The 27,034-nt window shown below is 42.0% G+C and overlaps 1 protein-coding gene across 1 annotated transcript in view; it reads right to left on the bottom strand.

Annotated features, from left to right (window-relative positions):
• Window positions 1–9,259: 9,259 nt before the first annotated feature.
• NIPSNAP1 (nipsnap homolog 1) overlaps window positions 9,260–27,034 on the bottom strand; it is a 57,798-nt gene continuing 40,023 nt past the window's right edge. The window contains exons 8-10 of the mRNA XM_056528711.1: window positions 25,754–25,848; window positions 12,451–12,534; window positions 9,260–10,050 (exon numbers count right to left, since the gene is read on the bottom strand). Of these exons, the coding sequence (XP_056384686.1) occupies window positions 9,986–10,050; window positions 12,451–12,534; window positions 25,754–25,848 (244 nt within the window). The 3' untranslated portion in view covers window positions 9,260–9,985. The remainder of the gene's footprint in view (window positions 10,051–12,450; window positions 12,535–25,753; window positions 25,849–27,034) is intronic.

The raw sequence follows: 27,034 nt of genomic DNA, 5'->3' as shown, positions 1-27,034 counted from the left end.
CTCTGCGACCTCTAAAGTGTGGATACCTAATTGTTACAGAATTGTTTCATTTCAAAAGACAGATAACAAGTGTAAAATAACGGTGATTTCCCTATGACTGCAATCGCAACGGCATTGTAATGCACATTGAACAACAGCTTTATGGCACATTGATTGATATTTTGCCAATCTGAAGAAGCTGCTATTGATGATATATCATTTATTAAATTTTATAGTGGTCTTATACATTTTATTAATTTTATTGATTTTATACTAATTTAATATCTCTGACTCTGAGGATACACAAGGGCCCTGTGATCCCGGAGTGTCAGTTTAATTTACAAATCTGTTTAACTTTCTGGAGCCAGTTGATATATATATATAAAAAAAAGTTTTTTATCTGGAATACCCGGGCCCATGGTACCAAGTTTTCAGATATATAAACGTTCAAGAAAAGTCAAAATGGTGTTGAATCTCCAACTTAGAGAGATTTTCATGTTCCAGAAAAAGGTTTCTCATGACATTAAAACCCAGAGCAATGCTGCTACCAGCCATGACTACAAAATCACTGATTTCAAACTCAAACCAATCGAACATATTCCCAAAACCACAATCCAACGTTTGGGACACTACGCAAGCGCCAAAATTTCTGGATACATAAACTCCCCACTGGTCTCAACGAGTATATAGAAAACGCCTAATACCATCTTTCAAAAATACCAGACAGCAACCAGATGTATTCAGTTTAACTATACATCATCATACTACTACTTGTCACTGTACTCCAATTATCGACCCCATATACATGGTTCTTTTCATGTGAAGGGCACCATCCTCCCCCCCCTCCCTCTAATGCTTTATTACAATTAATTTTATTATAATTTTTTATGCATATTGTTTTATGTTACTTATGTATGCTACACCATATACTATCTAATAGACCATGCAATTTTATGAATATATGACCCTTTTGTTCCCTATATATTGCAACTTACAATTGTAACCATACTAATAGCGAAACCATCTTGATGTCCATGATTATAAAATAGTAAAACCATCCAGACACTCATACTCATATGTCCATGACATTTAGGCATTTTTCCATATAACTATTATATCAAAATGTATCCTCAGCATATCATACAATTAATGACATTTCCCGTTCCAGCAATATGATCTATTATACCGGCATTCTTTATCATGCAGCCATGCTCCCCATTTACTATCATCATTCATTCATTCTGCTTTCTGGACCAATCACTCCTCCTTATTCCTATTGGCCCATTAGCATCATGTAATGTACACACAGCGCTGCACTCTCAACTATACAGCGAGCGCCGTTGATGTAAAGTTTACCTCGATCCGTAGAAAACAGAGCGCATGCGCAGCACTATGCTGACAGCATAGGGCTAACGTAGGCAGCATTAGGAGCGTAGCCCTGCACATGCGCAGTTGTCCGTACCGCGCAAGCAGTATTCTACGATTTGTAGAAAACTAAGAGCGCATCCGTAGAAAACAGAGCGCATGCGCAGCACTATGCTGACAGCGTAGGGCTAACGTAGGCAGCATTAGGAGCGTAGCCCTGCACATGCGCAGTTGTCCGTACCGCGCAAGCAGTATTCTACGATTTGTAGAAAACTAAGAACTCATCCGTAGAAACAGAGCACATTTGCAGCACTATGCTGACAGCGTAAGGCTAAAGTAGGCAGCGTTAGGAGTGTAGCCCTGCACATGCGCAGCTGTCCGTACCGCGCAAGCAGTATTCTACGATTTGTAGAAAACGAAGAGCGCATGCGCAGCTTTCCTCCGCTACGCAGTTAGCCTAGCGACATTTAGCGCAGGTGTTCAGTGTAGTTTGTAGAAAACTTGGTACGTTTATAGTTAGAGTAGGTAATGTAGAAGGCAGGGAGAGAGGGAAAGCAGCGTAAGGTTAGCATAGTTTAAAGGGGTAGTCCAGTGCTGAAAAACGTGGGGGGGTTCGCTCCTATGGACATGGGTTAATCGGGTTACCTGCCCTTCTTCCTCCGTCTGTGGCCTGCATATTGTGGTAATTCTGTGTACAGCACATCATTATATTCTGTTTCATTTATCATTTTTTGCAGCACTGAATCATTCACCATTTACTTGATTCATTATTATTTATTTTGTCATTGTATTTTGGTGTGTGCATCATTTTGGTATATCTGTTTATTGTTCAGACCACAGCATTAGCTCAGGTTTGAGGGGGCCCTTATATATGTTATACCCATGTCCTGTGGTGATCTTTACAGGTCCCACTGTTGTAGTGTGGCTATTTGTAGCCCTTTTTAAATGTTTTTACAGTGTCTTTTTTGATATTTGCATTTTGTGTCAATAAACTTGTATTTTTGCATTACATTGTGTATTGGGTGTACGTCCATTGTGGCATTCTAGCTTTCCCTTGTTTTTCAGTTTTAGTGTAGTTAGCGTAGCACAGTTTTAGCGTAGTTTTACACAGGTGTAGTTAGTGTAGCGTAGTATTACACAGGTGTAGTGTAGTTAGCATAGCGTAGTATTACACAGGTGTAGTGTAGTTAGCATAGCGTTAGTGTATTAGCACACAGATGTAGTGTAGTTAGCATAGGATAGTGTTAGTGTAGTATTACACAGATGTAGTGTAGTTAGCATAGAGTGGTGTTAATGTAGTATTACACAGGTGTAGTGTAGTTAGCATAGCGTAAGTGTAGTATTACACAGATGTAGTGTAAATTCGATTCGTCACGACTCTTTCCTAGGACTGTATCCACCTTTTCCAGCCCACGGGAGCACCTGAAAGCTGAACTAATTTATGCAGGAAAAGTCATCAACTGCCGAGCTGAGAAGTTCGTGATGAATCGAATTTACTGTAAGTTCGCTCATCGCTAGTAGGTAGCTTAGTTTTACAGGCAGATAAAGTGTAGTTTAGAGAGTGTAGCGTAGGGTGTATCTTAGCTTACTCATACAGTGAAGGGGCTACAAATCCCAGCAAGCCCAGAAAGCCAAAGGCAGGATGAGAGTTGTAGTTTTGCATAAGTAGCAAAGGCCATTGCGCTCTGCTACATCAAAGTAGCAGAGGCCATTGTGCTCTGCTACGCTAACATGGCAGAGGCGAGTATGTCCTTGTACGTTAATGTAGCAGAGGTGAGTGAGCCCAGAGCTGCGCTAGTTAGTTCAGTAGGGTTATACAGCCATCTATATAGATGGCTGTATACGGTGATCAGAAAGCCACTTACCCACCTCCATACCTGCTCCGTCACTAGACGTGGAGCAACACAGGAAGATGACAGAGCTGGAACGGGGGGGGGGGGGGGGGGGGGGGTAAGTTAGGCTCTCCAGGGAAAGAACCTCCAAAAATGTACTAGCCCATTTTTTTTGTGTTTTTCTTGTCTTACGTGAATGCGGAGGACTATGACCTGCATTTTTTGTTTTAATAAAATGGTTAGCTAGGGCTGTAGGGGAGTGTTTTTTCTAATAGAAATGTTTTAACTTGTGGGTGTCAGTTTTTTTTTAAATTACTTTACAGGCTTAGTAATGGAAGCCGTCTTATAGACGGAGTCCATTACTAAGCCGGGGCTTAGCGTTCGCCTCAAAAACAGTTAGCGTTAACCCACAATTACCCTGGTACCCACCGCCACAGTGGGAATGGGCAGAGCCGATACCAACAGGCCCAGAGCACCAAATATGGCACTCTTGGACCTAGGAGGTAAGAGGCTGGCATTATTTAGGCTGGCGGTGGGTACCAGGGTAATAATTGTGAGTTAGCGCTAAGCCCTGGCTTAGTAATGGACTCCGTCTATAAGACAGCTTCCACTACTAAGCCTGTAAAGTAATATAATAATAATAAAAAATAAAAACATTTTTATTAGGAAAACTACTCCCCCACAACCATTGTCATAGTCCACCAAATTCGACAGTCCTCCGCATTCACGTATCTGAAACGAGGAGAAAAAAAAAATGGGTTAGTACATTTTTGGGGCACCCCCGTTCCAGCTCTGTCATCTTCCTGTGTTGCTTCAAATGTAGTGACAGAGCAACAGAGGTGGTAAGTGGCCTTGTGATCACCGTCTACAGCCATCTATATAGATGGCTGTATACCCCTAATGAACTAACTAGCGCAGCTCAGGGCGCATTCACCTCTGCTACATTAACGTAGCAGAGCACAATGGCCTCTGCTACATTAACGTAGCAGAGCGCAACTGCCTCTGCTACTTTAACGTACAAGGACGGACTCGCCTTTGCCACATTAACGTAGCAGAGCACAATGGCCTCTGCTATATTAACGTACCTGAGTGCAATTGCCTCTGCTACTTTTGCAAAACTACAACTCCCATCCTGCCTTTGACTTTCTGGGCATGCTGGGAGTTGTAGCCCCTTCACTGTATGACTAAACTAAGCTACACCCTACACTACACTCTCCAAACTATGCTTTATCTACCTGTAAGTTACTACTACGTTAGCTACACTACACCTTTGTAAAACTGTGCTAACACTACAATAACTACACTACGCTAACTACTCTAAAACAGCGATAACACTACGCTACACTAAATACCCTAAAACTGCGCTAACACTACACTTCGCTAAATACATTAAAACTGCCCTAACATTACACTACGCTAAAACTGCGTTAACACTATGCTACGCTAACCACGCTAAAACTACACTAACACTACGCCACCCTAACTACACTACACCTGTGTAAAACTATACTAACACTACGTTAAGACAGCACTAACGCTACACTAACTATGCTATAACTGAACTACACTACGCTAAAACTGGGCTAACAGTACACTACGCAAAATATGCTAAAACTGCGCTAACACTACGTTAAAACTGCTTTAACACTACAATACACTAACACTACGCTATGCTTACTACGCTAACACTACGCTACGTTGAACTCTATAGCTGTGAAAAACTACAACTCCCATCCTGCCTGTACAGCCTTTAGCTGTCTGGACATGCTGGGAGTTGTAGTCCCTTTACTGTAAAACATGCAAAACTACAACTGCCAGCATGGCTGGGCATGCTGGGAGTTGTAGTCTCTTCACTTTAAAACCTATAACCTACCTCCTTTCACTATAAACCTAAGCTACGCTAACTATGTTACAATCTAAGCTAGCTACGCTACACTAATGTTAAACTGCGCTAACCCTACGCTGATTTCCCTCTTTCCCTGCTACCTACTCTAACTACGTACGCACTGTTTTCTACAAAACTGTCTGACCAACTGCACAAACGCTAACTTACGCTAGCCTCCCTACGCTGTGTAGTGGAGGAAAGCTTAGTTTTCTACGTATCATAGAAAACTGCTTGCGCAGTACAGACAACTATGCATGCGCAGGGCTACGTTAGCCCTACACTGTCAACGTAGTGCTGTGCATATGCTCTAAGTTTTCTACAGATCGAGGTAAACTTAAACATCACCGTAACCTTTTTATTATAGACCGCTGCGCTGACATCAGCACTAGCGCAGGTGCATGTCAGAGCCTGACAGCCTCTAAGAACAAACCACGATCTCTGCTTGCGCTCTCAATACTGAGTGCCCGAGCACTACAGACAGTTACATTAACAGCTATGAGTGTTATGATTTACCTCCATTGAGCCTCGTTTTGGACACAACTGCCAGGACCGGAGACATCTGACCCGAAAATAAACAATACTATTTCAAAAAAGCACAGATTAAATTATCATTTATATACCTTTTTATATGTATTGACTATAACTATGTATATTTTACATTGCTTTTAAAAATTTTTAGTACCATATGAGGAATTTGAGATTGACCCCTTTGTGACCCCAGACCCCACCCACCTATTGTTGGTGCCCATTTTGTATATATTTAAAGAATCTTTGTAACACCGTGTACTTATGCCAATCTGAGGAAGGGGGATCTAACCCCCAAAACACATTTTTTAATTTTTAGGGATGTCCCGATACCATTTTTTTAAGACAGAGTACGAGTACCAATACTTTAATTCTAGTACACTTTTATTTTAAAGGGAATCTGACAGCAGGGTGACGCGGTTTCTGGCGCTGCTTACCGTATGATATGTAGGTTGTGTACAATGGAGGCGGCTGCTGTATGAGCCAAGATTTCTCTCTTCTCCATTGGACAGAACAGGGAATTTGCATTGTCTGTGAAACCGATGACCACATGGTGAGCAGCGGTAGAAACCGGGTCACCTGCACTGTCTATCTAGAAATTCAAGTTAATGCAGGTGACTCTGCTGTAAGATGGTCTTTAATGGTAGGTAGTATCCCCTTGCATTAGCACATTAGCAGCAGCCCCCCCCTATAGACTGCAGGCCCCCCTTGTGGACAGCAGCCCCCCTATAGACTGCAGGCCCCCCCTTGTAGACAGCAAGCCCCCCCCTTTAGACAGTGGGCCCCCGTTTAGATAGCAGCAGCAGGGCCCCCCTGTAGACAACAGGGCCCCCTTTAGGCAGCAGCAAGAGGGCCCCCCTTTAGACAGCAAGCTCCCCTGTAGACATTAGTAGTAGCACACAGCTCACCTGCGGCTGTCCTCCGTCGGGTGCTACCGCTCCACTGCCCCGTTCTTCCGTCCTCCCGGTCCGCATCATGGCGTCCTATGGAGGAGCATGTGACATATACGTCACTCCGCTTCCTCTGTAGCGTAACGCCGGGCGCAGGGGAGGAGGCGGTGTGACGTGTGTGTCACATGCTCCTCCATGGAACACTATGAAGCGGACGAGAGGACCGGAGAACGGGGCAGCAGAGCGGCAGAAGGTATCGGACATGGTATCGGGGACATTAAACGAGTCCCCGATACCATGTAAATGGCTAGTATCGGCCCCGATACCGATACTAGTATCGGTACATCCCTATTAATTTTATTTACTTTTTGGTATCAGTAAACCTTTTGATGCTTCACTTATACTTTGGAATTCTGCCAAATTTCTACAAACCACGGACACACATCCAGTGCCACTTTTTCGCCTTCTCTGAAGTTAAAGGGAGGGGAATAGTTAGGAGGCAGTACAGTGAACATACAGTACTACATACTCCAGCATGTATACAAGAGACAGCTGCTGAGAACTTTATGGGTGGTGAGATGAGAAGAAAGCCTTGATTTACCTTGCAGGGACAGTGTGGATACTCTGGAGGAGGCAGTCAAACTCACAGATGACAAATACACAGTTTAAGCTTTCTCTCCTCCCGTCATAGCACTTGCTAAGCCTTGTCTCCACTTTATGTGTTCTGTCTTAGTCTCTCTGTTACTAGAGATGGACTGAGCCTAACAACAAGCAGGGAACAGCAACTTGCAGGAAGTGAGGCATCTAGTGGCCAAGACTTCAGGGTTTTATTCTACATAAGGAATAATTTTTTGTAAATAAGGTGATGTACAAATATGTTTCGATTACCTAGGCTATAAAAGGGAGGGAAGATGTTTTTATTTTGCTATTATGCGCGGGCTGCTGCAACTAAGATAACAAACCAAACTTACCTTGTGCAGCTCCCCACGATGGTGCTGAAATCCCTTTCTCATGCTTCGGCCCCAGTCTTCGTCCTGCTTTTCGTGCCTGACACATCACACTGTGCTCCGCTAATTGCTGACCACAGCTATGTCTCACCTTGGCGTGTGATAGGCTGAGTTGCACTGTGATATAACAGGTCAGCGAAACAGAAAGATGGCCGGGCCAGTTACATCACACTGCTTTTCAGCCTATTACTGGTTCCTGGATTATAGGTTACTGCCCGTGAGTGCTCAGGTCTTATTCCTCCAGCATGTTGCACTTTTACTTGTTCTCTATTTAGGGACATATATTTTGCCTGTTCTTTCTATACATCTTTTGGTAACTACTTCATTAATTTTCCTTGCATTATCCTGCTGCACATCCCTTTGTATTTTATGTTATAGTCTAAGAGATGACGCCCTTTTTATAATGTACTATTTTGTCTCAATAAAATTTGTACATTTATTTGGGAGAAGTTCCATTCTCCCCCCCCCCCCCCCCCCTTGTACCATAGGTTAATGTAGATTGAGGTTGATGTAGATCTTAAAGGGGTACTCCGGTGAAAAACAATTATTAATCAACTGTTGCCAGAATGTTAAACAGATTTGTAAATTACTTTTATTTAAAAAAATCTAAATCTTTTCAGTACTTATCAGCTGCTGTAGACTACAGAATAAGTTCTTTTTCTTTTAAATTTATTTTCTGTCTGACCACAGAGCTCTCTGATGATACCTGTCTGTCTGTCTCAGGAACTGTCAAGAGCAGGAGCAAATCCCCATAGCAAACCTATCCTGCTCTTGACAGTTCCTGACATGGACAGAGGTGTCAGCAGAGAGCTGTGTGAAAGAAATAAAATTCAAAAAGAAAAGAACTTCCTGTGGAGTATACAGCAGCTGATAAGTACTGGAAGGATTAAGATTTTTAAATAGAAGTAGTTTACAAATCTGTTTAAGTTTTCTGACACCAGTTGCTTTAATGTGTTTTCCACCGGAGTCCCCCCCCCTTTAACGTCCTGTTAAAAAGAGGCTGGGCTTAACAAGCTCTGCCTCTCTTGTATGAGATCTTTACAGGGTGTGTCTGTATATGAGTGCGTTAACAGCAGTGCTAAACCTTACAGGATTAAACAATACAAAACAGTTTTAAATATAAGAAACACATTCATTAGCTTTCCACATGCTTTGAGTGGGGCACTACACATTTCCCTAGAGGATTCCTCTACAGTGGTTTTTTTTCTTCTTCTTAGTGCTGGGGTGTGATTCTTCTTTATTTAGGGTTTTACCAATTTTCATGTTATGTGATGTGATTTTTGACGTTGTGACCATTGACACCCAATTACATGCACTAAGCCATAAGGCTATACACCTGCCTACCACACAGTGCATTCCCGCAAGTGCATACTCATGTTTGAATTAGAGGTATTTTATTACCGCAGTGTTATAAGCTGCTTTCTAAGCTGTTTCCATAATTTCACTGATTTCAATAGAGAGATATGTCAATTCTGGCAGGAACTACATAGAATAGCCAAATGAGGGTCACACAGCTTCATCTTTGAGGCCCCATGAGTGAGAAGTGCAGCATTGTCATTACTGTTAGGGTTCCTCTATTTGTACAGTAGTACAGTTTTGCATGTGAGTGCTTGTTGTTTGTGGGACAGCTTGTAAGTTATTGGCCATGTTGCGGACTCATACTGCCATAAAAAGATGTATGGCAGGAATATGGCTCTTCCATTTGAAAAATTATGTTTTTGTGGCTTAAACAAAGTCAGTTCATTTTTTTGGTAGAACACCACCTATAATCATGGGCATAAGTATTATTGGTTTAATAAAGGACAAAAAGTTTTAGAACAGAGACCATACCAACAGACAACACGTATACTCCACCGAGATTTACTGTATTTACATTTTAGCAGAAATGGCAGCAATGACCATAAAAAGACATCATGCTTTTGTTTTAATAGTATCCAATTATATCAGCAATAAACACAACTTTAATGTTTCCCTGAGTAAAAATTACTAATACACTGCCTGGTGTATTCTAAACTACTTTGAGATACTTAAAGTTTAAGTCTATATTAATTTATGGTCTATTCAAACCTACAGTATCCTGTGCATATTTGATGCGCAGGATTTTCTGCTGCAGATTCCAATGTAAACTAGATGACCGAACACAGCTTCAAATCTGAGCAGAGTACTGTATGTGTGAATAGACTCTTAGGATGCCATTAGCTCAAGCTCAGCATAACACATCAGGTCCAATAACACCTTGGTCCAATTGCGAATTCTAACTCTTTGGACTTCTAGTGGCAAATCTCATTGATGGTGGACTTTAATAAAAACTCAGTTAAAGTTTTAATTCAAGCCACTATAATAACAATACCCAAGAATGGTTAATTTAGGTTTTTAGTACTATTTGTGTAAGTCTGCTACACCTGAGATCTTTCCTCGTGAGTGTAAATATCTCTGGTGAAGGAGCAGAATCTATGGACAGATGAAAATGGGAATGTTTTCTTTGAAGAGATGCCAACTGTCTCATTGTAGAGGAGATATCTTTAAAGGAATCATGATACGGGACTCCATGTTCCGCACAAGAGGTACTGCAGGGAAACAGAGGAAAGAAGTTAATAATTTGGTAATAGAAAAATAGCACAGCATGTTAAGATATCAGTTACAATCTATAACAATCTTTGTTAACCCCTTCATGACCCAGGGTTTTTCCATTTTTGCACTTTCGTTTTTTCCTCCTTACCTTTAAAAAAACCATAACTCTCAATTTTGCACCTAAAAATCCATATGATGGCTTATTTTTTGCGCCACCAATTCTACTTTGTAATGACATTAGTCATTTTACCCAAAAGTCTACAGAGAAACAGAAAAAAATTCATTGTGCGACAAAATTGAAAAAAAACACAATTTTGTAAATTTTTGGAGCTTCTGTTTCTACGCAGTACATTTTTCGGTAAAAATGACACTCTTTATTCTGTAGGTCCATACGGTTAAAATGATACCCTACTTATATAGGTTGGTTTTTATTGTACTTCTGGAAAAAATCAAAACTACATGCAGGAAAATTTATATGTTTAAAATGGTCATCTTCTGACCCCTATAACATTTTTATTTTTCTGCATATGGGACGGTATGAGGGCTAATTTTTTGCGTCGTGATCTGAAGTTTTTAGCGGTACCATTTTTGTAATGATTGGATTTTTTGATCGCTTTTTATTCATTTTTCATGATATAAAAAGTGACCAAAAATACGCTTTTTTGGACTTTGGAATTTGTTTGCGCGTACGCCATTGACCGTACGGTTTAATTAATGATATATTTTTATAATTCGGACATTTCTGCACGTGAAGATACCACATATGTTTATTTTTATTTACACAGTTTTTTTTTTTTAAATAGGAAAAGGGGGGTGATTCAAACTTTTATTAGGGAAGGGGTTAAATGATCTTTATTCACTTTTTTTTTCACTTTTTTTTTTGCAATGTTATAGCTCCCATAGGGACCTATAAACACTGCACACACTGATCTTTTACATTGATCACTGGTTTCTCATAGGAAACCAGTGATCAATGATTCTGACGCTTGACTGCTCATGCCTGGATCTCAGGCACTGAGCAGTCATTCGGCGATCGGACAGCATGGAGGCAGGTAGGGATCCTCCGGCTGTCATGGAAGCTGTTCGGGATGCCGCGATTTTTCCACAACGATCCCGAGCAGCTCCCTGAGCTAACCGGAATTAGTTTACTTTCACTTTAGACGCGGCATTCAACTTTGAACGCCGCGTCTACAGGGTTAATAGCGCGCGGCACCGCGTTGCTAGGTGCCGGGCCCGACCCGCTATGACGAGGGGCCACGCTGTGGCCCCACGTTATAGAATGGGAGCCGACCCATGACATACATGTATGCCATGGGTCGGGAAGGGGTTAATGATCCATTAAAACTCAACTAACTAACCTCATCTGATCCCAGTCTGACGCCATCTGGTCCGGCTTGTTACCACGGCTTGTTTCCCACATTAGCCAGTGACTGGATAAGCAGGCAGTCCTGCTGAGACTGCTAGTCTCAGGATCAGGAAGAAGCAGAGACCAGATGTCCGACAAGGAGCCGCAGGGGATCAGGGGAGGAGAGTATGACTTATTTTTAATTCATCTTCAGATATATATATATATATATATATATATATATATATAAAAATGTTCCGAAAACTTTAAAAAGGTAAAAATAGCCTCATAATATGTCACTTGATGCAAGCCAATCATAGCAAGTTGCTAAGCTGCAAGGAGGATTGCACCAGGGACCAGAGCAGTTTTACAAGAGAAAAAAATACTAGAAACAAAACCCAAAACCTTCTGCATTACCCCTTGTAATAAAACAAGGCTAAATATGGGACCAGTCACACGGCTATCATGCCTTATGTAACTCTGCACAAATGTTATATTATATGATCCAGCTGCCATCTGAATTTCAGTTGATGTGTGTTTTTTCCATAAAGCAAAGTTGGTAAAATCAGATGTGTCCCACATACATATTTGTAAAGAAGGACAAACTGTGCTTCACTTCAGACAATATATTAGTCTAGACCTATAAACCCCTTTAACAAACCCAGGTTTAGTTACTTTACAAATGCAATTTACAAAACTGGTATAAGAATTAATGAGCAGTACTTGAAAATTTATTTATAGAAAAACTATGCCTTTAAAAGGGGTACTCCACTGGCCAGCGTTCGGAACATATAGTTCTCAATGCTGTGTGCACACTGTGGGGGCCAGCCCGAGCCCCCTCATGACATCACGTCATGCCCCCTCAAATAGACTTGTACTGAGGGGGCATGGTGTGACATCACGAGGGGGCGTGGCCAACCCCCGCAGCATGCACACAGCATACGTAACTAAAACTCCCAAACGCTAGCCAGTAGAGTACCCATTTAAATAATAAATTAAGGTGGCATTTTGGCTTTAGAAATACACATGAGAGACTACTGGCTTCCAATACCTGTATAATAGACATTTTCATCCCAGCCTCTTTTGGACCATGCAGCTTTCCTAGTTTCTTCTCTGGACTGTAGATCTTTGTAAGCTGACAAACAGACCAATAATAAGTAATTTCAAAATATATATTAACAAGATTATATGTATACAACCTGTAAAAGTAGCAAAAGACAATTGCATTCTTTTAACCCCTTGACGACATAGGACAAACGTATGTCCTGGTACTTAACGTACCAGGATGTACATTTACGTCCTATACATTATGGTGCTCGCTTCATGCATGCCAGGTTCCGGCTGCTATCAACAGCCAGGAACCCACCGGTAGTGGTTAGCATCAGAAATCGCGCTGATGTCCGCCATTAACCCCCCCAGATGCCTTGATTAATACAGATCATGGCATCTACGGCAGTGCGGGTGTTCTAATGGATGATTGGATTGCCTGCCAGAATCCAATCATCCAAGATGGCAGACATTTTCCTCTGCATAGGCTTTGATAAATCTCCCCCAAAAAGTGTAAAAAAAAAAAAAAAGTGAAAAACTCCATCCCCCAATAAAAAGTTATAAACATATTTGGCATCAGCGTGTGCGTAAATGTCCGATCAAAATATACCTCAGGCATTTTGGGAAGGGAATGAACTTACTATACAGTCCCACCTTCGTGAAGGCAGCTTCCCTTACAATCCATGTCCTGGAATTGAGCCAATTTGCATATTCTATTCCCATGGAGCATTGCACGGCTTGAAAGACTCTATACACCGGTTTGGTGATCTCCTCAAGGAGACACACTACTCCCCTAGCCCCAACCTTGCTATCAGGAAGTTATAACAGTCTGACATGTTACAGATAAAAAAGGGAGATGCAGCTTGGGCAAAGTCATTATCTCTACAAGCCTGCTAGTTCACATAACACTAGCCACTCTTCATCTCTCTATTTAGTACGCGCATATATATTATTTTAGTGCCGAGTCTGCTGTAATCACAGGTTTTCATTAACTAAAGATGAGCAGGTAGGAAGTAAATGGCAGCAGAATATCTGCAATAAGTCTTTTCATAATACTGAAATGAATGAAGTGTGCAGTCCACAGGTCAATGAAGCTTATAAATAGCATAGGGCACTTTTTAAATTCCCAATTAGAATTTACATACTTGGGTGCATATCAGAAGAGACATTTAAGTAGCATAAATTGGTTTTAGTAACATTAAATTGTAAGGTTCCTCTTAATGTAATTTTTAACCCAATAAGATTTTTATTTTTTGGTTTAGTATATGTGCGCACACAGTTTATTTGAGATGTAAAATCTACAACAATGTCAAGTTTAGGGCTAAAAAAAAAGAAAAAAAATGTATAGCCTTTTTAACCATTAAAGGCAGTAGTAAAATTGATCTTATTTCACATGCAGTTAACCATGTAAATGTTTAGTACTGCTTTTGTTTTGTTTTTTTAACCAAAAGTTTAAAAAGAGAAAGAAAAGTTTTAAAGTCTTAAAAAAAAAAAAAAAAACAGTCTGAAGAATTAAAAAAAAAAGTCCCAAAATGGCAAAGGAGAAAAAAAAAAAACACAAAACATGAAAGTTTCAAACTTTTCTTGCTTGTAAAACTGTTTTTTTCCTATCTAAAATATAGAAAGAAAGAACACATTTGTGCCTAGCTTCACTCATCAACATGTCTTGTTTTTAACAGGGTGTATTACTGTATATACTTAAAGCGTACCCGTCAGATCCAACAAATATAAAAATTTTTTTTTATATATCACTCAGTACCTAATCCTGACCATGTACATCTAATTTGTATGTGTCTAGCACCTTTATTTTATTATTACACTTTTAATTTAGCTCACTAGTCTGAATTCCTCTCAAAGGCAGGGGGTGTGGCCTCACTGTGCAGGTCTCCGCCCCCTCCCTCAGTATGCTGTCTGCTCACATCTCCCCTAGCAGTTTTTCTATCTGACAGTGCCGATTTAAGGTTCGAATAATAAAAAAAAACCTCAATTAAATTAAAAAAATCTGATGTAACATTTTATTATGAACTTTGTTTTCAACTTTTAAGAGCCAAATATTTATTGTTATGAAGTGTAGTTTCACTGTATGAAAAATTTCTAAAGGAAGATTACATAAACTCCTTTTTTTAATCATTCTGCTTATCATCAGTGGCTTTTTTTTTTTTAAATAAAAAAAACTAATAAGGATGCCAGCAGAGTGTAACAATGTGTACTCACAGCTTCAATAGTAGAATCAGCACTAAGTACTTCCAACTATCAGCAGACATATACGGTAATAGATGCTAATTTGTCACTGAAGGTTTAACAAGTGACTTGTGCTGGTTACTTTTGTTTTTTACAAACAGTAAGATAAGAAAGGTCAATGGCTAAGACATCAACCAATAAATCAAGCATGTTCTGTTACCACATACTGTGTTTTATTGCTTCACTCCCTTGTAAAATAGCACTGGATTAATGATGTACAAGAATCATTCTCAAGGGGTGGAGTAGACTGTGTCATTAATGCGCTGGTGTTTTACAAGGGATCAAATTGCTAAAACAAAGTGTTCTAAAAATACTAACTATGGGCTCCATACCGTTTATAGTGGCAACACAGTGTTACTGCTGCGTCAACTCCAATTCACTAGAATAGGAACTGAGGCTGAAGTAACGCTGCGCTGCCAACACTCATTATGCAGCCTCATACTTCTAGCTCTGTGTTTTGTGTCATGCTGGTTGCAAACAGCTGATCATTAGGGGTGCCGATCAACTATTTATGACCTACCCCGTGGATACACATCCACTGCTTCCTGTTGATTTTACTATACCAGAAGGACCAATAGTTAAGCAGTATATACTAGAATGCAAACTTTATTGTGGGAGGAACTGATTTCCAGGCTATAATGGCCACTTCATCAGGTACTAACGTGAACATAGACACTCCTATATATAAAAAACCACGGGAAATTACATCACACAATACATCATTCATATACGTAATTGCATTAAAAAAAAGATTACCTCATCTATTTTTCGAACACCTCAATTAATACTGAATGAAAAAGTGTACATAATCTAAAGATACAAAAAGGATTCCCTATTGATAAGCTTTCTCTATCTATTCGGGACATACTCTAGAACAGTTTAACCCCTTAACCTCTTAAGGACCCAGCCATTTTACACATTAGGACCCGGCCATTTTTTGAACATCTGACCACTGTCACTTTAAACATTAATAACTCTGGAATGCTTTTAGTTATCATTCTGATTCCGAGATTGTTTTTTTCGTGACATATTCTACTTTAACATAGTGGTAAAAAAAATTTGTAACTTGCATCCTTTCTTGGTGAAAAATTTGAAAATTTTATGAAAAATTTGAAAATTTTATGAAAAATTTGAAAATTTTGCATTTTTCTAACTTCGAAGCTCTCTGTTTGTAAGGAAAATGGATATTCAAAATATTTAAATTTTTTTTTCACATATACAATATGTCTACTTTATGTTTGCATCATAAAATTGACAAGTTTTTACTTTTGGAAGACACCAGAGGGCTTCAAAGTTCAGCAGCAATTTTCCAATTTTTCACAAAATTTCCAAACTCACTATTTTTCAGGGACCAGTTCAGGTTTGAAGTGGATTTGAAGGGTCTTCATCTTAGAAATACCCCACAAATGACCCCAATATAAAAACTGCACCCCCCAAAGTATACAAAATGATATTCGGTCAGCCTTTTAACCCTTTAGGTGTTTCACAGGAATAGCAGGAAAGTGAAGGAGAAAATTCACAATCTTCATTTTTTACACTCGCATGTTCTTGTAGACCCAATTTTTGAATTTTGAAGAGGGGTAAAAGGAGAAAATGTATACTTATATTTGTAGCCCAATTTCTCTCGAGTAAGCACATACCTCATATGTCTATGTAAAGTGTTCGGTGGGCGCAATAGAGGGCTCAGAACCGAAGGAGTGACAAGGGGGTTTTGGACAGTACGTTTTTCTGAAATGGTTTTTGGGGGGCATGTTGCATTTAGGAAGCCCCTATGGTGCCAGAACAGCAAAAAATAAAAACACATGCCATACCATTTTGGAAAAAAGACCCCTTGAGGAACGTAACAAGGAATTAAGTGAGCCTTAATACCCCACGTTTTTCACAACTTTTGCATATGTAAAAAAAAAAAAAAAAAAAAAAAAATTCACTACAATGTGTGTTTCCCCCCAAATTTCACATTTTTGCAAGGGTTAATAGCAGAAAATACCCCCCAAAATTTGTAACCCCATCTCTTCTGAGTATGGAGGTACCCCATAAGTTGACCTGAAGTGCACTACGGGCGAACTACAATGCTCAGAAGAGAAGGAGTCATATTTGGCTTTTTGAGAGCAAATTTTGCTCGGGGGGGGCATGTCGCATATAGGAAGCTCCTATGGTGCAAGGACAGCAAAAAATACCCACATGCCATACCATTTTGGAAACTAGACCCCTTGAGGAACGTAACAAGGGGTACAGTGAGCATTTACCCCCATTGGTGTCTGTCAGATCTTTGGAACAGTGGTCTGTACAACATTTTTAATTTGCACAGCCCACTGTTCCAAAGATCTGTCAGACACCTGTGGGGTGTAAATTCTCACTGCACCCCTCATTACATTCCGTGAGGGGTGTAGGTTCCGAAATGGGGTCACATGTGGGGTTTAGTTTTTTTTTTTTGCACTGAGTAACACTGAGTAAGGAAACAGACAATGTTTCCCAACCAGTGTGCCTCCAGTTGTTGCAAACCACAACTCTCAGCATTCTCAGGCATGCTGGAAGTAGTAGTTCGGCAACATCTTTAGAGCCAGATGTTGCCGAACTACAACTCCCAGCATGCTTGGAGTTGTAGTTTTGCAACATCTGGAGGACTACAGTTTGTAGACCACTAATACAGTGGTTCCCAATCTGTGCCCTTCCAGATGTTGCAAAACTACAACTCCCAGTATGCCAAAACTGTCCAGGCATGCTGGGAGTTGTAGTTCTGCAACATCTGAAGGGCCAGATGTTACAGAACTACAACTCCCAGCATGCCTGGACAGTAAGGGCATGCTGAGGATGTGTAGTTTTACAACATCTGGAAGGGCACAGTGGTCCCAAACTGTGGACCTCCAGATGTTGCAAAACTGCAACTCCCAGCATGCCCAGACGCCAAGGGCTGTCTGGGCATGCTGAGAGTTGTAGTTTACAGGGTCCCATTACAGCAATGCATGTCGCTTTACGAAGACGTGCATTGCTGTAAAGGGCCCGACAGCGGCTGAAGATCTACTCACCTGTCGCCGCCATCTTCCTCGCCGGGATCCGGGTCCTCAGGGACGAGGTAAGTACCGGGGCCGGTCCCCAGAACTCCCCCGTCGCGTCCTCCGGTCTTCCTCCCGTCCTCTCCGGACTTTCAGGGGCCGGGCAGGACGGGAGGAAGTAACCGCCCCCCCTCCTGCGATTGGTCGGTTAACTAACCAACGGATCGCAAGGGATCGGAGGAGGTGGCCGGCTTGCCACCTCGCTCCTATACTTCAGCATGGTCCTGGCTGTCTGTGACTGCCGGGATCATGCGAAATTACCGGGCGGTCGGGTCCCAGAGACCCGATCAGCCCGGTGTCGCCGCAGATCGCAAGGGCGATTTCCCTTGCGATTTGCGGCAATCGCCAACATGGGGGGTCTACATGGCCCCCCTCGGCGTTTGCCCTGGATGCCTGCTGAAGGATTTCAGCAGGCATCCAGTTCCGATCTCTGCCCGGCGCGCGGCAGAGACTGGAAAACGCCAGGGCGTATGGATACGCCCTGGGTCCTTAAGGCCCAGGGTGTGAGGGCGTATCCATACGCCCTGGGTCCTTAAGAGGTTAAGGACCAAGGGCGTAATGTTACGCCCTTGCGCCCTGGTACTTAACGACCAAGGGCGTACCTGTACGCCCGTGGGAATTTCGGTCCCCACCGCGCCGGCGGCGACCGGACCGGGGTGACTGCTGATATCTATTAGCAGGCACCCCGCGCAAATGCCCAGGGGGGGTCATCAGACCCCCCCCCCCATGTCTGCGATCGGCGCAAATAGCAAGTGAATTCACACTTGCGATTTGCGCGATTCCGGATCATTACGGGTCTATGGTGACCCGGAATATAAGGGGGATCGCGGGTGTCTAAGACACCCACAATCCCCCTGAAGAGATAGGAGTGAGGGGGCAGGGGTTCCACCCCTCCTATCCCTGCTATTGGTGGTCTAGACACGACCACCAATAGCAGATCGGGGGCAGGGGGGGTTAACTTTAGTTTTCCCCGTCTTGCCCACCCACAATAGGTGAAGCAGAACGGGGAAATGACAGAGGACCGGTGCCGGAGTCCACTTACCGATCTGCGGAGGCTGCGGGCGACGATCGGCGTCGGAGATCGGCGATGTCGTGCAGCAAGCTCCCTGGATCCGACGGAAGCCAGTAAGTTGCCTAGCAACATCTGGAGGGCTGCAGTCCGAGACCACTATATAGTGGTCTCTATACTGTAGCACTCCAGATGTTGCAAAACTACAACTCCCAGCATGCCCAGACAGCTGTTTGGGCATGCTGGGAGTTGAAGTTTTGCAACAGCTGGAGGGCTACAGTTTGAGACCACTATATGGTAGTCTCTGAACTATAGCCCTCCAGATTTTGCAAAGCTACAACTCCTTGCATGCCCACACAACTGTTTGCTGTCTGGGCATGCTGAGATTTGTAGTTTTGCAGCATCTGGAGGGCCACAGTTTGCAGTGGTCTCTATACTGTAACTCTCCAGATGTTGCAAAACTGCAAATCCCAGCATGCTGGGAGTTGTAGTTGCGATCCCTCCAGCTGTTGCATAACTACATCTCCCAGCATGCCCTTCGGTGATCAGTACATGCTGGGAGTTGTAGTTTTGCAACAGCTGAAGGCACACTGGTTGGAAAATATTGAGTTCGATAATAGAACATAACTGAAGGTTTTCCAACCAGTGTGCCTCCAGCTGTTGCAAAAGTACAACTCCCAGCATGCACGGTCTGTCAGTACATGCTGGGAGTTGTAGTTTTGAAACAGCTGGAGGTTTGCCCCCCCCCCCATGTGAACGTACAGGGTACATTCACACGGGCAGGCCTACAGTAAGTCTGCTTCAAGTATGACCGGCGGCAAATTCCTAGCAGGGAACTCACTGTAAACCTCCGCCAGTGTAAATGTACCCTAAAAACACTACACTACACTAACACATAATAAAGGGTAAGACACTACATATACACCCCCTTACACTGCCCCCCCCTCCCCCACAATAAAAATGAAAAACGTATTTTACAGCAGTGTTTCCATGCTGGGAGTTTAGCAACAGCTGGAGGCACCCTGTTTGGGAAACGCCCCTATGTAATCCCTAATTTAGTCCTCAAATGCGCATGGCGCTCTCTCACTTTGGAGCCCTGTTGTATTTCAAGGAAACAGTTTAGGGCCACATATGGGGTATCTCCGTACTCGGGAGACATTACACTACAAATTTTGGGGGTCTTTTTCTCCTTTTACCCCTTATGAAAAGGAAAAGTTGGGGTCTACACCAGCCTGTTAGTGTAAAAAAAATTTTTTTTTACACTAACATGCTGGTGTTGCCCTTTACTTTTTATTTTCACAAGAGGTAAAAGGAAAAGAGGACCCCCAAAATTTGTAACGCAATTTCTCCTGAGTACGGAAATACCCCATATGTGGGCGTAAAATGCTCTTCGGACGCACAACAAGGCTCAGGAGTGAGAGCGTACTATGTACATTTGAAGCCTAAATTGGTGATTTGCACAGGGATGGCTAATTTTACAGCGGTTCTGACAAACGCAAAAAAATAAATATAGACACGTGACCCCATTTTGGAAACTACAACCCTCACGGAATGTAACAAGGGGTATAGTGAGCATTAACACCCCACAGGTGTTTGACAAATTTTCGTTAAAGTTGGATGGGAAAATGAAAAAAAATTATTTTTTCTCAATAAAATGCTGGTGTTACCCTAAATTTTTCATTTTCACAAGGGAAAATAGGAAAAAAGCCCCCCAAAATTTGTAACCCCATTTCTTCTGAGTAAGAAAATACCCCAGATGTGGATGTAAAGTGCTCGGAGGGCGAACTACAATGCTCAGAACAGAAGGAGCGCCATTGGGATTTTGAAGAGAAAATGTGTCCAGAATTGAAGGCCACGTGTGTTTACAAAGCCCACATAGTGCCAGAACAATGGACCCCCCCAACATGTGACCCCATTTTGGAAACTACACCCCTCACGTAATGTAATAAGGGGTGCAGTGAGCATTTACGCCCCACAGGTGTCTGACAGATTTTTGGAACAGTGGTCCATGAAAATGAAAAATTTTATTTTTCATTTGCTCAGCCCACTGTTCCAAAGATCTGACAAATGCCAGTGGGGTGTAGATACTCACTGCACCCCTTATAAAATTCTGCGAGGGGTGTAGTTTCCAAAATAGGGTCACATGTGGGGGGGGGGGGGGGGGGTCTACTGTTCTGGCACCACGGGGGGCTTTGTAAACGCACATGGCCCCTGATTAGCATTCCAAACAAATTCACTCTTCAAAAGCTCAATGGCGCTCCTCCTCTTCTGAGCATTGAAATTTGACCGCAGGGCACTTGACGTCCACACATGGGGTATTTCCATACTCAGAAGAAATGGGGTTAAAAATTTTGCGGGGGTATTTTCCGCTATTAACCCTTGCAAAAATGTGAAATTTGTGGGGAAACACATTTTAGTGAATTTTTTTTTTTTTTTTACATATGCAAAAGTTGTGAAACCCCTGTGGGGTATTAAGGCTCACTTTATTCCTTGTTAGGTTCCTCAAGGGGTCTAGTTTCCAAAATGGTATGCAATGTGTTTTGGCACCATAGGGGCTTCCTAAATGCAACATGCCACCCAAAAACCATTTCAGAAAAACGTACTCTCCAAAATCCCCTTGTCGCTCCTTCTGAGCCCTCTACTGCGCCCGCAGAACACTTTACATAGACATATGAGGTATGTGCTTACTCAAGAGAAATTGGGCTACAAATACAAGTATAAATTTTCTCCTTTTACCCCTTGTAAAAATTCAAAAATTGGGTCTACAAGAACATGCGAGTGTAAAAAATGAAGATGTGCATTTTCTCCTTCACTTTGCTGCTATTCCTGTAAAACACCTAAAGGGTTAAAACGCTGACTGAATGTCATTTTGAATACTTTGGGGGGTGCAGTTTTTATAATGGGGTCTTTTATGGGGTATTCCTAATATGAAGACCCTTCAAATCCACTTCAAACCTGAACTGCTCCCTGAAAAATAGTGAGTTTGAAAATTTTGTGAAAAATTGGAAAATTGCTGCTGAACTTTGAAGCTCTCTGATGTCTTCCAAAAGTAAAAACTTGTCAATTTTATGATGCAAACATAAAGTAGACACATTGTATATGTGAATTAAAAAAAATTATTTGGAATATCCGTTTTCCTTACAAGCAGAGAGCTTCAAAGTTAGAAAAATTCAAAATTTTCAATTTTTTCATACAATTTTGGGATTTTTCACCAAGAAAGGATGCAAGTTACCACAAACATTTACCACTATGTTAAAGTAGAATATGTCACGAAAAAACTATCTCGAAATCAGAATGATAAGTAAAAGCATTCCAGAGTTATTAATGTTTAAAGTGACAGTGGTCAGATGTTCAAAAAACGCTCTGGTCCTAAGGTGTAAAATGGCCTGGTCCTTAAGGGGTTAAAGGGAACCTGAAATAAGATTTTACCATCTATGCAACATGTGGCAAAGTGTTATATAGGGTAAAATAATTTCCCTTACCATGCCTGAAAGACGTTCCCGTCGGCAGTGATGGTGAAGATATGAAATCTGAAATGTGTCCCCTGCTGGCCCGTAAGTAGCCTCCTGGATGGGGAGCCAGCCTCTGCAAGTCCTGTCTGCTTGGACTATAATTACGCCCAGGCACGGCGCACATCATTGATCTGCTCTGTCTACTTCGAGTACAGAGCAATAACATGGATTGTCAATCAAGTTGAGTAGGGCGTGATTTCCATCCCTAGGACACAGGACTAGGATGGCTCCTCGCCCTGGGGACTACCTACAGGCTGGTGGGGGAAAACTTTCAATGATTATAAGTTTCATATCTTCAGTACACCTACTGAACCTATTTTTAGTATTGGGCTTCTTAACTCTTAGGCTTTTGTGGCCACAACAAATATTTCAGAACTAAGTAGTCCAAGCTTTACTAGAGAAAGCAAAACAGCACACAGTTAAGTAAAACAAACTTATCCTTACTAACCCTGAGAGGAAAAGTATTTTATTATTTTGCGGAAAATGGACAGAAATTTGAAAATAGTACAGACTTTAAAAAAATAAATCCTGTCGTTATGCAGTGTATTTTGACACTCAAGACAATGCTTGATATACTGTATCTATAAAATGCTAAGAACAAAGGTTCTTTAATTCAGCTTGACATGTCTTTCTGCTGTTGCTCACTATGGGAAAACAGTACTTATGCAAAACCAAGCCCTGCCATTCCCATAAGTTGGTTTATATCCTATCACTGTCAGCAACAATAAGAGATAACACTGGAAAGAAAAGCAACTAATACAAAGGGATTATTATTGCTACACAACATTTTGAATAATTTTTTTTCAAAGAAAATGAAGTTTTACTATACAGTGGTCCCTCAACATACGATGGTAATTCGTTCCAAACGAGCCATCGTTTGTCGAATCCATCGTATGTTGAGGGATTCGGGCAATGTAAAGTATAGGAAGCTGTACTCACCTGTCCCCGCGACTCGCGATGGTGTCCCCGCCGCTCCAGATGGTGATCCCGGGCCTCCACTGGGCTCTCCTGGTCTTCTCCGGTCCTCCGCTGTCTTCTCCGGTCCTCTGCTGTCTTCCGCAAGGCCTTACTGGGCCTGCGTAGCAACGTCATTACGCCGCTGTGTACGCCATTCCTATTGGATGACGTGCGCAGCAGCGTATTGACGTAATCAGAGAGGGCAGAGAAGACACCGCAAGACCAGCGCTGGACCCGGAGGGCACCCCGGAGCATCGTGGAGGGGTAAGTAATACTTACCGCACCACACGGGGAACATTAAGCAGCAGCTTAAGCATTTTGCGCTGCCGGATAGCACTCAATGCGATGGCCCCGACATAAAAAAGCATCGTATGTCGATGATGACATCGACATGTGATGGCCTCTGAGAGGCAATAGTATGTCGATTTGATTATATGTCGGGGCCATCGTAGGTCGGGGGGTCACTGTATGTACATATTTACAATGTAAAATCTTACAACATACAAATGACAACATAAAACAACAACATGAAAATGCACTTCACTGTAATGCATTGCTTAAAGGGGTACTCCGGTGGTTAATTTAATAGTTTTTTGACTATATGGCATCTTCTTTGTAAGTTTTTTTTTTTTGCAATATACATGTGTTATATGTTTTGGCAGCATGTATGTCTTTTTCTTACCTGTTTGTTGGGCAGGAAGTTCTGTAGTTCAGAGGGTTTTCTTTTACTGTCGCCACAGCGTCGGCCACATTCTGAGTCTGTTGTGGACAAGATGTCACAGCTTCTTTTTTCCTCTGTCTGCATGAGAGGAATAAGCCACGCCCCCTCATCTCATCCAGCTGAATACACAGCTCCTCACCTCCCCTCCCCCTTGCTCTGTATTCTATGGATGCAGGTCTGCACAATGAGAAGGACCTCACAGAGAAGATAAGTGTTATCTGAAGGGGAGGATGAGAAGGTGCACGGGCTGGGGATGTATGGACTGCAGGGGAATAAATCTCATACTGGGAATGATCTCTATGGGGGGAGATTTTTCAAAACCTGTGCAGAGGAAAACTTGCCCAGTTGCCCATAGCAACCAATCACATTGCTTCTTTCATTTTTCACAGGCCTTCATAAAAATGAAATAATCAAGCTGATTGGTTGATATGGGCAACTGGGCAGGTTTTGATAAAATCTCCCCCTATATGTGAAGGGGGAGGGGGGACTCCTGAATGACACATGCTGGGAGTTGTAGTCCCTGTTGTGTGTGTGTATGCTAGTGTTTACAAACCAGTGTGCCTCCAGCTGTTGCAAAACTACAACTTCCAGCATGCCCTGACAGACTTTGGGCATGCTGGGAGTTGTAGATTTGCAACAGCTGGAGGCACACTGGTTGGGAAACACTGTTCTAGCCTATTCATCAGCATACACATCCTGTTACACCAGTGTTTCCCAACCAGTGTGCCTCCATCTGTTGCAAAACTACAACTCCTAGCATGCCCAAAGGCAGTCAGGGAATGCTGGGAGTTCTAGTTTTGCAACACCTGGAGGCATCCTGGTTGGGAAACACTGGTGTATGCCCTACAGAGGTGTGGTGAACTACAACCCCCAGGAGACTACAGAGGCAGCATGCTGGTGTTATACCACAGACTGAAGACTCCTGAATGACACATGCTGTGAGTTGTAGTCCCTTTTGTGTGTGTGTGTATGACAGTGTATCCCAACCAGGGCTGATTATATTACTGTGCTGTGTATAAGGGGGCCGACCCGGGAACATAGTAGGATGGGTAAAGGGCGGAACAAACAAACAAAAAAAAGGAGCAGCCCCAAACCAGCAAGGCATGTGGCATGCTGGGATTTGTAGATTTCAGCACAGCAAGAAACAGGAAATAGAAGCAAAGATAGAAAAACAAAGTGGGGGATAAAAAGACAACAAAGAACGGAAATAGAGTAGGCTAAACAACAAGAATAGAAACAAAACAGGGAAAGTCAAAAACGGAAAAACACGTTGACCACCGGAGTACCCCTTTAACAACGACCATTAAGGGTCACCTTTTAACACCAAGCTGTAATTTGATCCACATTTCTGATATATTTCCCATAAAATATCTTTATAGCAGTTGAAGCATTATTTTTCTTATGCAGTTTGAAACCATTGCATAGCCACATTACGCCTGTCTGGCTTTTTCAGACCAGAAAAAAAATAAAAACAAAGATGCAGTTAGTGTGATTTTTTTGCAATATTTTAGCAAATTTGGAAAACTGCCACTAAAAACGCCACACAATGGTGGGAAAAAGAAGCCACGCGAGTATGCTGTTTTATAGTTCCCTATTGACTGTCAGTTACCATCTGGCTGCAGCCTTATGGGGGTTTGCTTATGAGAGACAGTCATACTCTCTTTGCACGTAAGAGGATGAGTCTCCAACTGGTAGAAGAGCAGCACTATACAGCCACCATTAGGAAGTGCATTAAAACAATGACCTGCACAGAATAATGCTCAAAAGGTGGATATTTGATTTAAGAGGCGATTATGGTGTCATATAATCCTTACCCCAAAGGTGATGCACTACATATAGCTCTCCAATCTGAGAAAAAAATCCTCCTACAGCTTCTCGATTCTCCTGGCGGTGCTTGATAGCACGAGCCCTTAATGCAACAATATAAACAGTTATGTAGATATTGAACAACTGTTACTACCAATAGTGACTCAGAACAACCTGTAGAACAATACAGTAAAAGCTATAGCCAACTTATTAATCTTTGCTTAATTGTGTAGTATATGGAGCACTTTGCAGCAATCGTATGATAGCTGTGAAAAACACATGCAACATGACAGTTATCTCGGATTATAATGTAAAAAGCTCAATCATAACTTTTGTCAAGAAAAAAAAAAAAAACACACACACACACACACACACACACACTATTGGACAAACGTTACCACTTGACCTATTGCTAGGTAACACTTCCTACAGCCACATTAAATTGAGGAAGCACATGATCGTCTGATGCATTTTACAGGGGAAGTATATTCCTGCATAATCAGCTTTAAAACAATGGAATGTATTTTCCAGCTTACATGTTACAGCAGAATTACTCCATACAGGAAGCTGTATACTGTACTTTAGCCAACCAAGTCTTTCACATACACATATGTGCTCATAAGTTTACATACCCTTGCAGAATTTATGATTTCTTAACCATTGCCCAGAAAATATGAATGATAACACAAAAACTTTTCCTTTCACTCATGGTTGGCTGAAGCCATTTACTGTCAAACAACTGTGTTTATTCTTTTTAAATCATAATCACATCACAAACTACCCAAATGACCCTGATCAAAAGTTTACATACCCCAGTTCTTAATATTGTGTATTGCCCCCTTTAACATCAATGACAGCTTGAAGTCTTTTGTGGCAGTTGTGGATGAGGCTCTTTATCTTCTCAGATGGTAAAGCTGACCATTCTTCCTGGCAAAAAGTCTCCAGTTCCCCTAAATTCTTAGGCTGTCTTGCATGTATTGCACGTTTGAGGTCTCCCCAGAGTGGCTCAATGATATTTAGGTCTGGAGACTGAGATGGCCACTCCAGAACCTTCACTTTATTTTGCTGTAGCCAATGACAGGTCGACTTGGCCTTTTGTTTTGGATCATTGTCATGTTGAAATGTCCAAGTACGTCCCATGTGCAGCTTCCTGGATGATGAGTGCAAATTGTCCGCCAGTATTTGTTGATACAGCATAGAGACAAGCCTCAAACCTTCTGGCACAAAGTCATTTGGAGTGATGAGACTAAAATGTAACTGTTTGGACACAACCATAAACGCTACATTTT

This window comes from Hyla sarda, chromosome 1 (assembly GCF_029499605.1).
Source record: "Hyla sarda isolate aHylSar1 chromosome 1, aHylSar1.hap1, whole genome shotgun sequence".
In the NCBI taxonomy this organism is placed as follows: domain Eukaryota; kingdom Metazoa; phylum Chordata; class Amphibia; order Anura; family Hylidae; genus Hyla; species Hyla sarda.
The sequence above is the reverse complement of the archived record's forward strand: the minus strand, read 5'-3'. Positions and strand labels throughout refer to the sequence as shown.